We start from the raw sequence: 14,083 nt of genomic DNA on the forward strand, positions 1-14,083 counted from the left end.
CAAGTTATCTCGACATGGGGCTGCGGGCACGTGTTGGAGGTCTGCAGATCCTTCCCTTAATGCTATCCAACCACGAGCGTGAGAAATCCAGAGCTCACTGATGCATCGTCAGTTCAGTTTCTAATGCAGCAAAGCATATCAGCCCTTTTATCTGATTGTCTTTGCTTCAGCGAAACATTTGCGCAATATTCGACCAGTTTGAGCATAACAGATTGAGGTAGGCCCACGGACGTACTGATTATTTTCACATTTTTAATGCTTATGGTTTTCCAGCTTTGCCCAGCTGTGTTGTGTGTGAGCATGGGGCTCCCAGATGAGCTGTTTCACAAGTTTAAGAAGTAATTTCAACTTTTTGTTTAACATTGTAGTGGAAAGTGAAATCTGTTACTATTACAGGGCCGCTCTGAAAAAATCTTTTAGCAGTATGGCTCAACGAGTAGCACGAAGGAAAGATCTCGTGTGTTGTTTGACTGGGCCACGGAAGAAGTCACAGCAATGACTTTGTATGTGAGAGAAGCCAGCTGTCATCAAAACGGCAGCAATTACAGTTCAGTTCAGTTCAGGCGTTCAGTCGTGTCCGACTCTTCGTGACCCTATGGACCATGTCACGCCACGCTTTCCGGTCTCTCACTATCTTCTTAACATCACATAGCTTCATCTGCAATGCCTCGAGAATGCCATCTAACCATCGCGTTCGCTGCCTACCCCTTCTCCGGCGACCCTCAACCTTTCCCAACATCAAATCTTTCTCCAGCGACTCCTCTCTTCTCATCGGATGACCAAGGTAGCTGAGCTTTAACTTTAGAATTTGACCCTCCAATGAGCAGTCAGGGTTTATGGTCGACAATATCGACTGATTTGATCTTCTGGCAGTCCAAGGAACTCGCAAGAGTCTTCGCCAGGCAGGTTTTATTAGTTATGGAGTAAAATGCCTGACTGAGAATGCCTTCAGCACTCGAGGTCTGGCTTCAGTATTTTTCTGGCAAGCTGTGAATTAATTGATACAGCCCTTAGGCATAGGGGTTATTAACAGCTTCGAGTGCTGCTACCGCTATCATTAGATAGAAAAGATATTTCTCGACATCACTCTCGAACAGCAATCGAAGATTGGCATCGGTAAAGTGATTGAGATGCTTACTGCTGTGTGCCAAGAAAACTGAGCACAAGTATTCTCCAATTGTTTTCTCAAGGCCAAAATATTAATGCCATCCAAGCTAAAAATGTTGAATAGATAGATACCTTCAGACTCGCCTGATGCTAAGTGTGGCATGCAGTACGCATGGATGGTGGGGTGTTAGACAACATAGAATTTAAAGTATTTTTGTAAGTAGATGGCAGAGCCATACCTGCAGAAGAGATAGATGTCTGATGGGACACTTATAAAAAGCATCGAAGATCGTATTGAGAGTGGTGGTTTGTCACAGCCTGACCCACTTTTGTGTCGTGCCTATTGCGAGGAAAATGGGGGATGCAGTGGACATTCGGTGCTGTTTTATTAGCTCGCAAGATGATGAAGCAGTCATGGATGCTGTAGTTTCTCTAGAGCGCGGAACCCTCTTTGAGCCCCCGGGACATCGAATGATACGAACCGCTTGGCTAACGTAATTGCATTATACCACTGCGTAAGTCAGGCCACACACCCGCTTCCACACCGCTCACTTGACAAGACCCGAAACGTTGTCTAGAGACTACTGCTAACCCATTCATTCACATCACAGAATTTTCGCAGAATTCACCGCGCTCTCTTCTAAACACGCTGTACCACATCGCCTGTTCAATTGCCTACCGGCGTGTGATATCCTATCCCAGTGGCACCCATCCCCTCTCCTTGAAGGGTTAAGGCGCTGACCAAAAAGGTAATTGTCAAAAAACAAGACAGAGAAAAGTTTCCCGGCGTCATCTATGAAATCCTCTGCGCAGACTGCGATTACTCATATATAGAGGAGAGTGGGAACTTTGCACGGCGATTAAGGGACCACAAGAACGACGTCAAAAACAAGAAGGTCAGTTCTAACGCACTTGCGAAACACGTGGAAGCAACGCAGCATAAGATCGCTTGGGACAATGTATCAATCATCGGAAAAGAAAAGAACTGGTCATCACGCCAATATCTGGAATCCCTGTTCATTCAAACGACGAAACATACACTTAGTTGCAATGCCGGTAATCTTCCGCCCACGTACGCGAGATGCCTGGGACGATTAGTGCAACGCACTTAAGCTTCCATTCCATCCAGTGAACAAGGCTTCCGTGTGGAAGCGGACACGTCTTGTTTTTTTTGACAATTACCTTTTTGGTCAGCGCCCCTTAACCCTTCATAAATTTACCCGACCAGACGAGATTTCGTCAAACTTTAGATTTCATCCCCTCTCCTTCTTGCACCTCCTGGGAAAATGTTCTGCTGGTGGACCAGGCGTGCCGCTGCAGCACGCAAAAAGTCACCAGTTTTCCTCTGCGAAATAGATGCTTGATGAATCGGTTCACCTGGGCAGACACGTCGCATTTTGATTTTGTTCTTGCGTGATTGATACCAATATTCACTTAAAAACTACGCTATGAAAAGTTTCGGGACGTATCAGTTTATTATATCCAGGTTATCCTGTATAAAAATTGAAACATAGAACCTCATGTTGTATTTTGTGGGAACCATCTTCTTTTAGTAGTATACTTCCTTTTTACCTCATGTTGTATTTTGTGGGAACCATCTTCTTTTAGTAGTACTTCCTTCTTTTCCTTCTCCAAACCTACTAGGCTCAGAAAAAGATCATTTTATGCATTTTAGCACCTGCTGGTGATGCGCTGGTGTATGAACCCAAGGAGCCGTCATGTCACCTTTACAGGCTGCACCTGTTTGTTATTACTACCACAAGAATTCTACATAGTGTTGAAATTCTGACCTATACGAGACGTGGGACGCTTCATCGAAGTAGTCTTACGTCGTCTACATATTCTCTGTATAGGGCACGCGCATCTTGCGCACAAGTTTTTACTAACAAACAAAGATAAACCTGTATGTGAAATCTGTGACGATGAGCTCAGTGTAAATCACATTTTAATTACCTGCACAAAACTACGCAAGACCTGAAAAGAAATTCTACCCTATTTTATAGTCAACGCATCCCATTTCATACAGTACTGGCTTTAGGAGAACTTGCACTTGTTCATTTTTCACAAGTTGTAACGTTTCTCCTGAGGTCCAATTTTTTACGCCAACTATAATCATCTAGACATCTAACCTTGTGTTTGGGGCATGATAGCCGTAGTTGTTTATGCACCATAAAATACCACATAACTAACTAAATAAGACATGATGAGAGATCAGCCAATATCAAACTGTGAGTACTGATGGATGGTACAGAAAAAGAAATAGGAATACAACGTGTTCTACAGCTGTCATGTCCCGAAAGGCCCGATATGAAATTCTAACGTCTTGTGGGCCGAATGAAAAGAGCATTGTGGGGGGTGGTCGGCTGTGTGCAACGTGCGGGGAATCCTTGTTCCAAGGGTGCGCATGTACCATGTGCAGTGCGAGGAGATGGTGGTGCAGTCTGTGCATGCGGCGCTGTGCCTGCAATGGTCCGGGACGCCCAATGCGGCCCAGTGCTGGAGCCAGCGAGAAGTTGCCGAGAACAACCTGGTGAACGCCCTGGCGCAGCCCCTGCTGCGACGCGAGCCACCAGGTATGGACCACGTGCGCACGTCTCACTCACACCCGCCATGAGGGTGCAGTGGTTAGGGCGGGTTACTGCTGTGCTCATAGACTCGGGATCAAACTGAGGCCGCGGCGACCACTTTTCGATGGAGGTGAAAAGCAAGGCGCCCGTGTACTGTGCAATGTCGGTGCTCGTTAAAGACCCCCAGGGGGTGGAAATTTCCGGAGCCATCCACTATTGAATCTCTTAGCCTTAGTCGCTTTCAGATGTTAAACCCCATAAACCAAAACAAACTTGTTGTCTGTTCTTTCTGTGTGTGGTTTTTGTGTTCTAGATATTATGTGTTCATACTGTAACAAACTAGTCCAATTAGGAACCTTGGCAGTTATATATATATATATATATATATATATTGTCACGTACACGGTGACTAAGGATACCAATGATAGCAGGGGGTAGCCCAGACACAAGAACACAGCAGCACAGACGCAAACGTGCAAGCGACACTTTGTCGTCCTCTTCAACTTCGTCCTCCTTTCACACCTCAGTCATGCGCCACCTGGCAACGCTAGGTGGCATTACCCCCTCCCTCCGAAAAAAAAATGAGAAGGGCCGGTAAAAATGGTGTGAAAAGCAAGAGAGTGGTCACAGCGGGTGGCCATACGCTATCGGTGGTAGTACGGCTTCAGTCGCACAATGTGCACAATGTCCGAGCTGTGCTTTCGACGTTTTGGTTGTGTGGCACCGTCTGGGATAACTTCATAACTAAGGTCACTCACACGGCGCAACACTTTGTACGGCCCGAAGTAGCGGGAAAGGAGTTTCTCTGACAAGCCTGGACGGCGAACTGGTGTCCATACCCAGACTTGATCTCCAGGCTTGTAGTCAACCTGGCGGTGCCGGAGGTTGTAACGGTGCGCGTCAGTGGTCTCATCATCATCATCATCATCATCATCATCAGCCTGATTATACCCACTGCAGGGCGAAGGCCTCTCCCATATCTCTCCACTTAACCCGGTTCTGTGCTAGCTGCGTCCACTTGACCCCTGCGAACTTCTTAATCTCATCTGCCCACCTAACTTTCTGCCGCCCCCTGCTACGCTTTCCTTCCCTTGGTCAGTGGTCTGCTACTGCCCAATGTGCACACGGGCGAGCTGGCGGGCTTCCTCAGCGCGGATGGCATATTGCTGGGCATCTGAGGATAGCTGGTCATCATCTGGGCACGGGAGCATGGAATCGAGCATGCTCTGAACTTCGCGTCCGTAAACAAGTCGAAATGGTGTGAAGCGCGTTGTCTCTTGTAAGGCTGTATTATACGCAAATGTAACGTACGGCAGCACCTCGTCCCAGGTCTTGTGCTGCACATCGACGTACATTGCCAACATGTCCGCAATCGTCTTATTCAATCTTTCTGTAAGGCCATTGCTTTGTGGATGGTACGCTGTGGTTTTGCGATGGGTCGTGCAACTCAGCTCAAATATGCGGTCGATCAGCTGTGATGTGAAAGCTGTCCCTCTGTCGGTAATGACGTAGGAAGGGGCGCCATGCCGCAAGACTATGTTGTGCATGAAAAACTCTGCTACTTCGGAAGCTGTGGCATGAGGGATTGCCTTTGTCTCAGCGTATCGAGTCAGGTAGTCAGTAGCGACTACTATCCATTTGTTTCCGGCCTGCGACAAAGGGAAAGGGCCAAGGAGATCCATTCCAATTTGGTCGAACGGAATGCGGGGTACTTTAACGGGCTTGAGAAATCCGGCAGGCTTCTGGGGCGGTGTTTTACGGCGCTGGCATTCGCGACAGCTTCGTACATAGCGTTTCACTGCTGCGGAAAGTCCTGGCCAGTAATACATGTTGCGCACTCGAGCAAGAGTCCGTGAGCAACCCAAATGACCAGACGTTGGTTCATCATGGCAAGCAAGGAGAATATCCTCACGGAGCTCGCATGGCACTACCAGAAGGTAAGTTCTGTCTTGGCTCTGGGAGTTTCTTTTATACAATACGCCTTGCCGTATGCAGAAGGAACCAAGGTGCCGAGATAGGTGTCGAGGCAGAATCGTATCACGCCCTTCCAGATAATCGATGAGTGGAAGGATGTCTGGATCAGCTCTTTGTCGATCCCTGAGCTCAGATGCGCTGAGGGCTCCTAGAAAACCGCTATCGTCATCGGCTGTAGTATCGCCAGTGTCAACGGGTGCTCGTGACAGCGTGTCGGCGTCTTCGTGTTTGCGGCCGGACTTGTAAACAATGGTTATGTCAAACTCCTGAAGACGTAAACTCCAGCGTGCAAGTCGTCCAGATGGGTCTCGCAGATTTGCCAGCCAGCACAAACAATGATGGTCGGTGACGACTTTAAATGGCCGGCCGTAAAGATAGGGACGAAACTTCATAGTAGCCCATACGACCGCCAGGCATTCCTTTTCTGAGGTGGAATAGTTCATTTCGGCACGAGAGAGAGTGCGGCTGGCATAGGCTATTACTCGCTCAAACCCGTCTTGATGCTGAACAAGGACCGCGCCAAGACCGATACTACTGGCGTCAGTGTGTCAGCCGCTTCATCGAAGTGCGCCAGAACAGGGGATGTTTGAAGGCGCTCACGAAGCAAAGAGAATGCCATCTGCTGCTCAGAGTTCCACACAAAGGAGGTGTCCTTCCTTGTAAGGCGCGTCAGAGGTTCTGCGATCTGAGAAAAGTCCGCAATGAAACGCCGATAATATGCGCACAGGCCGAGGAAGCGCTGAACAGCCTTCTTATTAGCTGGAACGGGAAATCGTGCGACGGCAGCAGTCTTATCGGGATCCGGGCGCACCCCATCAGCGCTTACAACATGGCCGAGGAACTTGAGTTCTGTATACCCGAAGTGGCATTTCTGAGGCTTCAGCGTGAGATCAGCAGAACGGAGGGCTTCCAGGACAGCTCGAAGGCGTTCGAGGTGTTGATCAAATGGTTCGGAAAAAACAACTACATCGTCCAAGTACACAAGACAGATCTGCCACTTGAGGCCAGTGAGGATGGTGTCCATCATCCTTTGGAATGTAGCTGGGGCAGAGCACAATCCAAATGGGAGTACTTTGAATTCATATAGGCCATCTGGAGTGACAAATGCGGTTTTTTCTCGGTCTCTTTCGTCTACTTCGATTTGCCAATAGCCGCTTTTTAAATCAATAGATGAAAAATACTTCGCACGTCGCAATCTGTCCAGTGAGTCATCGATGCGCGGCAACGGGTATACATCTTTCTTTGTCACATTATTCAATTTCCGATAGTCGACGCAAAATCGAAGAGTGCCGTCTTTCTTTTTGACAAGGACTACTGGTGAAGACCACGGACTTTGTGAAGGCTGCACAACACCATCATCCAGCATCTCCTGAACTTGCGTCTGGATCACTTCTCGTTCTTTGGCAGACACACGATAAGGCTGCTGTCGTATTGGGCGAGCGTCGTCATAAGTAATGATGCGATGTTGTGTGATGGGCGTTTGACGAACCTTCGAGGAAGAAGCAAAGCAGTGCTTGAAGTCTAGCAGCAGTTGCTCTAAAGCCCGCCGTTTCTCCTTGGACAAGTGACAGTTAATGTCGATGTTGTCAAGAGATGGCTCGTTAGTTTCTACTGCCGTGGATGCAAAACAGACCGGATCGTGCGCAACATGGTCAGCAAAAGCGATAGCAGTCCCCGGGAACAAGTGTCGGGACTCATTAGAAAAATTTGTGACAAGGAGTGCAGCCCGGCCATTGTGAAACGACAATAAACTTCGGGGAGCGCAAATGCCATGAGCAAGCAGGAGTGTATGGTTCGCCTCCGCTACAGCATCACCGGTACGGAAATCGTCACAGGTAACTTCCACAAGAGCACTGCTTCGCGGCGGCAGCGAGACGCTCTCAGCGGAAACACGAAGTGCGTTATTGCAAGGACTGCTACTATCTTGTTCGGTAGATTGTCCTATCGAAAACGTGACGAGTCTATTTCGCAGGTCGATAACTGCTCCGTACTCCCGCAGAAAGTCAATGCCGAGGATAAGGTCACGGGAGCAGTCACTTAAAACAACGCAACTAACGACGAACGTACGTCCGTTAATCTGAATGCGAGCCGTGCACATCCCCTTTGGAGTAACTATATGACCGCCGGCGGTTCGAAGGCACACACCTGGCCAAGCAGTGAGCACCTTCCTCAAAACAGTCGCCATGCGACCACTCAAAATTGAATAATCGGCACCGGTGTCCACTAAAGCATTGACCGTAGTGCGACCGTCTAAAATAACCGGAATGTCCAGAGAAACGCTTTTTGCTTCCCTTGGTGACGGTATCAGCAGCTCGCGGTCGGATCGAAGCGGCAACGACGGGAGGTCTTCAACGCAGCGACTACCAGCGGCCTCGCCCCCGAAGGTCGCTGTTTTCAGTTTTCCCGACCAGGGCTAGAGGAGCGGCCTTGGTCCTCTCGCGAGGAACCGTGAGTGAACGAGGAGGAGCGCCTTGGCGAAGGGGAGCGGGGCTGACGCTGCGAACGAGATGAACGCTGCTCCGCCAGGTACTCCTCAATAACTCGGGGTCGTTGACCAAACCGGGGAGGAGGCGAGTCGATGCGGAAGCCGTGGAGACCGAGGCGTCGATACGGACAATCCCGGTAGAGATGTCCTGGTTCACCGCAGTGGAAGCAAAGCGGACGGCGGTCAGGCGTGCGCCAAATGTCGGCTTTGCGTCGAGGCAGCGGGCGATTGTCGAAGTTCTGCACTGGCTGCACCGAGGGCAGCGGAACTGTAGGTGACGCGAGAATGGGCGGTGGTGAAGGGGGAGCCTGACTCTGCAGAACTTCCGCATATGTGGGACGATTGTCGGTCCCCGACAGCAATGGCGGGCTCGGAACTACAGGCGAAAGAGGGCTCTTGAGTGCCTGCCGCACCTCCTCCCGCACTATAGCAGAAACGGAAGATGGCGATTGCTGCAGAGGGCTCCAGAACTTGCTTAGTTCTTCGCGCACGACGCTGCGAATCAGTTCGCGCAATGCATCGGGATGCCGCTCTGAAGATGCAAATGATTCCGCGGTTGTGCGTGTATGAAAAGGTCGGTCATAAGCCACGGCACGTTGGTGTAGCACCTTTTCCATTGTGGTGGCCTCCGCAAGGAATCCGTTTACAGTCGAGGGTGGGTTTCGCACAAGGCCTGCGAACAACTGCTCTTTCAAACCCTGCATCAAGTGCCTGACCTTTTTGTCCTCGGACATGGCGGGATCGGCTCGCCTGAAGAGGCGCGTCATGTCCTCGACGTATGCTTGGACACTCTCATTCGGCCTTTGGATGCGAGAGTGAATGGCACGTTCTGCATGCTCGCGACGATCTGCGCTAGTGTAAGCCTCGAGCAGTTGACGACGGAATTCCCGCCACGAAGTTAAAGCTTGCTCTCGGTTCTCGTACCAGATACGGGCGCCGTCCTCAAGGCTGAAGTAGACGTTCCTTAGTTTGGCAGCATCGTCCCACTGGTTGAATGCAGCGACACGTTCAAACTGAAGGAACCAGTCCTCCACATCCTCAGAGGTCCCCATGGAAAGTCTTCGGTACCCGAGGGGCCTGCAAGGTGTAGTTACAGGCCGGTGCGAGGCCCGTCACCTGCTGCGCAGGAGCACTAGATGTCATGGCGGCGGGTGCTGGCTGAAACTCCGGAGACAGTCCCTGGAGCCGTCGACTGGAGCGATGCACGGGGGTGTCCAATGGTACAGGGCTGGCGCGACGTCTTGTAGATGGAGATTCTTGCATAGGCGATCGTTTTTCCCAGCAGCTCCACCAGAATGTCACGTACACGGTGACTAAGGATACCAATGATAGCAGGGGGTAGCCCAGACACAAGAACACAGCAGCACAGACGCAAACGTGCAAGCGACACTTTGTCGTCCTCTTCAACTTCGTCCTCCTTTCACACCTCAGTCATGCGCCACCTGGCAACGCTAGGTGGCAATATATATACAGGCTAACTTCAGTCTGTTCTACAGTCTGAAACAGGCAGAGAGTTAGATGGGTGGATGAGATTTGAAAGTTCGTGGGGATGAGGTGCTTGCATTTAGTCCAGGTGGGAGTTAATAGGGTTATGGGAGAGGTGTCCACCCGGTATACTCCGTTTTTAAGTGAGTATTCCTTTGTACAATTACTGCCGTACATCTCCTGACAAAGGATTAGCTGGGCCGCCTGTGCACGGTGCACGGTGTGAAGTTATAATTCTCGGGTGCTTGAAACCATCGTTCGATCAAAGCCCAAGAAGAGATATTTGCCGAAGTTTTTGTGATCTTCTGAATTTCTGTGCTTCATGACATCTAGAGAAGGCGGATAGATCGCATTTTAACGCAGTAGCATTAAAGGAGCCCTTAGGCCGCAAAATCCAGATCCCCCCGGCTGCCAATAGGACGCTCACAGTCTCTTTGTGCGCCGCCAGTTCCGAACCTAGTCTTCCTCCATCACCTTCTTCCGCTTGCAGACGCATGCGTGAATCTGCAACAGATGCGATGTTGGCATGTCCTACAGAGGCAAAGCTTTTTGAAGCTGAAGCTAGAACTGAATTCTGCATCTTTTTTTCCCGTTTTTTTTTTTTATTTCTAATAAATAACCACTACTCTCTCTCATCAGTGTGCAACACAGTCCTCCAACATCTGCTGCTGGTGAAGGGCCACCAATCAACCATGCTTTGAGCAAAACTACTCTGCCAGATTATTGAAGCTAGCAAAGTCTACTTCTGAAAAGGACACTGCCTGAAAGTCAATTTTTTTTTTAATCTCACCCAGGTTGGCAGGTAGACTCCTCCTGTCAAACACAAACATCAGTGTAACTGCAAAAGGCTGGAAGATCTATTTTTCCCTGGGAGTGAAAGTGGAATGGAGTCTTGCACCGCCATGCTCCTGTATAGGGAGCAAGCTGTGCTCTGAAATCTTTCACTGTTCTGCTGCAGGACCGGCGGTGGAACGCAGCCTGACCCTGTTGCAAGCCATGGTGGACGTGCTGGACAGCAAGGGAAGCCAGGGCAGGCAAATTGCATGCTCTGGGCTGGCCCCTTTGTGGCCCCTGCTGCTCGAGCGTCTACCCGCCAGCCTGCGAGGTATGCTGGCCGCTTTTCGATGGAGGTAAAAATCCAGGCGTCCGTGTGCTGTGCGATGTCAGTGGTAGAAATTTCCGGAGCCCTCCACTGCGGCTTCTCTTATGGCTGCTTTGGGACGTTAAACCGCATAAACTAAACCAAACCAAACATTTGTGCAGGTGGCAGCGAGGATCCAGTGCTGGATTTGCTGGAGACCGCAGTGCGCGTGCTGGCGGCCCAATTGGGGGCTGACAGGTTGGAACCTCTGCTGGCCCTCGTCGAGCAGCGTGTGTCCCAAGAGCAGTGCGAGGAGGGCGAAGTTGCCAGCATTGAGTGGCTGATGTCCCTGCTGCGTCCCTTGTTGCGGGAGCCCAGCCTGACCAGGTTCTTTCCTGTCGTGCTCCGGCTGTGCCTCGATAAGATCCAGCCGCACCTCATTCAGGTGGGGTGCTCATCTGCGTTGCGGGGTAGATAGAACCTTGGGTTTTATTCTTGGAGCATTCCACCATTTGGGACGCATGCACACCAATGTGTGCCAGTTGGTTGAAGCCCCTAATTCGGGAGTGGCCCTGTTTTTAACCTACACCAGCTACACTACTGTAGCAAAACATCATTGCAGGTATTGGAGTTTTGCTACACTGGTGTAGCTGGTGTAAGTTAAAAAAAAAAGAATGGCCATAAGGCTTGCCGATGTACCAGTAGTCCTCGCATGTGTGCCTCTTCCCTACCTTCACTGGTTGAATATGGTTGAAAACAAACTGCCGGGAGCCCAAGTAACATATGCAGTGCATGTTGGTGACAGGTGCCAGCATCAGATGGCGGCAGAACTCAGTCGCGCTCCTGCCACATTTTTGCGCACGCATTTGGCTCCTTCTGTAGGCAGACCATGTTTGCATCTCCTCTGTGTGTTTGTCTTCAGCTGATTTTCCGAACTAGCAGATCAATTGTCACACGCTGTCCAGGGCACCACATTTGGTGGAGAGAGGGCAGATTGTGGCGCAAAAGTGAACGGGCCATAAAACTTGTGCAGTCTGGAAAAGATGTTTGAATCAAACAAAGATCCCCCCCCCCCCTCCCAAAAAAAAGAAAAATTATTCACTGCCGCAAATTTATTTTGAGAGAAGCTGAGAAAAGCTGCCCGATTTTGACACAAAAGCTTCGTGCCAGTGATTTTGCACACTTGTGTTAAATACTGCATTGCACGCATGACGATAGAAACCTTCAGGCAGAATAGTTTGAGAACAGTAAAGAGTCTCAGCAGCCTCTTGATTCCATAGTGCGTCGTAGCACCTGTGACAAGCTCCATGGTGTTATAGTTGGAGGCACTCAGCTCACATTCGGTGATCGTGTCTCTCATTGGTGAGCCAGCTGCAGGCAAAACCGTGCCTGTATCGATGTAGTCATCGAGGCACACACTTTCAGAAAACGAGACTGCAAAGCGGTCATCATCGGCACACTCGGCAATGGCGCATTTGTCGTCAGTACGCACTGCTTCGACTACATCGAGGAAACCTGCGGTGCCATAAATAACCTTGTCAGCTAAGACGTGCGCAGCACTGAGAAGTAACACTTCACAAGTTTTAAGGCGAAAGCCTTTATCGGCTCATAGGCCACGATTCTGTCACGCACCTCTGTCACACTATAGCTAAACTGACGTCATATCTGGTTAGGCGGCAACTTCGAAAATTTACCTAGTTAGCAGGAATTGGGTCAATCAAACTGATGACATCATCGACGTAACTCAGTAATTTAGTAGTGATAATTGGTATTTAATTAATAATTAATAAATTAAAAGTCCTATCTCCACTGGGAATCAAATCTTCATCCCTCGGATCCCCAGCCGAGCATTTCACGAACGGCATCACGCTCGAGATTGTGAAACACTCTTCATACTTCTTGTCTACAGTAAGGGTGATAGTAGCGATGACAATGACGCTACAGTCAGTGATAATGGCAATGATGGCATTAGCGATGATAATGATGGTGCATTTAGTTGGTAATGATAATGAGAGCAAATATGACGCACCATGTGCACCAGCAACACTTAGGCTTCCACATTTCGGCAGTGTAGATACCGCAGTGCTCTCGGAATTTTTCTGAGCCTCTTTGCATAGGAGCATTCTTTTTCAAGGGGTACTTTCTGCACTTAGTCTTTATTGTTTGAATAATCCCTTCATCCATCGGCTGCATGGCTGTAATAGTGTTAGTAGGAAAGAAAGCTAACTTGGTGGCCTCTTGTTCGAATTAACAGGCTCTTTTGTACACAGATCTCTATGGAGCTTAGCCGGACTAAGTAGCATAGTTCAAATTATTCGGAAAATTCAAATTATTGTGGTTCGAATTAGCGAGCTTTCACTGTATAGGTATCATAACATCTAGATGCTTAACATAACAGACCATCTATCTGTGTTTGGCGCATGATAACCACAGTTGCTTATGGGCCATTAAACTCCTCGTAATTAATTTCTTTTCATATCCAGATGCTAAGATGAAACTTTCGTTTTTTTGTCCACCCGCCATGGTGGTGCAGTGGTTATGGCGTTCGGCTGCTGTGCCCAAGGATGCGGAATCGGATCCTGGTCATGGCAGCCACTTTTTGATGGAGGCAAAAAGCAAGGCGCGCCTGTTCTGTGCGGTCGGTGCACGCTAAAAAACCCAGGTGGTCGAAATTCCGGAGTCCTCCGCTATGCCATCGAAATTTCATAGCCTAATTGCCTTGGGACATTAAAACGCTCAAACCAAATCAATCCACTTTTCTTGTCCAGGATCCTGGCCTAACACCCATGCTAGGGCCGAGGCTCCTCGATCTGCTGGAGCAGTGCCTAGCGAACAATTGGCGCTATTACTTCCCCGGCGGAGTGGCGGCCCCCGAGGATCTCCACAACTCGCACGAGTTTGGCCGAATCCTGTCTGTGTTCGGGTGGTTCCTGCAGCTTCCTGAGCCAGACGTCGTTCGTCTGAGTATAAAATCCCTGAGGACGTTCAACCGCCGGAACCGCCTTTTTAAAAAGGTCAGTCCATGAGAGATGGGCTCTCTGGCATCACCAAGTCCATTCACTTTTGCTGTTCTACTCCTTACCAGCATGTTATGCGCTGTCCTTGTAGACTTTTCTTTTGTTTTTTTTTCATCATAACTCTTTTTATTACTACTGGCTTACCCTGAACTGTTTTAATGCATGCCCAAGAAATAAAGAAATGTCCAAAGTGAGTTAGTAACATTTGCCCGCAGTGCAATGTTGCTAAAAGAAAGGTAGAGGTTTAGACACGCATAGGCTTGGTGTTCATGGAATGAAAGTGTTCTGCGTAAGGCCTGGGTGCATTTCTTTTCTCTCGCAGTCATTCCGTAGTTTGTATTTGTCTGGGGAAAAAAAAGTATGATTT

At 49.3% G+C, this 14,083-nt stretch overlaps 1 protein-coding gene across 2 annotated transcripts in view; it reads left to right on the forward strand.

Annotated features, from left to right (window-relative positions):
• Nucleotides 1–14,083, forward strand: part of ebo (exportin ellipsoid body open) — a 44,257-nt gene that overhangs the window by 24,541 nt on the left and 5,633 nt on the right. For both annotated transcript variants that reach the window (XM_084604536.1, XM_084604537.1), the window contains exons 14-17: nt 3,527–3,680; nt 10,577–10,723; nt 10,882–11,144; nt 13,468–13,713. In XM_084604536.1, the coding sequence (XP_084460662.1) occupies nt 3,527–3,680; nt 10,577–10,723; nt 10,882–11,144; nt 13,468–13,713 (810 nt within the window). The remainder of the gene's footprint in view (nt 1–3,526; nt 3,681–10,576; nt 10,724–10,881; nt 11,145–13,467; nt 13,714–14,083) is intronic.

This window comes from Amblyomma maculatum, chromosome 5 (assembly GCF_055883805.1).
Source record: "Amblyomma maculatum isolate TAMU_Amacu chromosome 5, ASM5588380v1, whole genome shotgun sequence".
In the NCBI taxonomy this organism is placed as follows: domain Eukaryota; kingdom Metazoa; phylum Arthropoda; class Arachnida; order Ixodida; family Ixodidae; genus Amblyomma; species Amblyomma maculatum.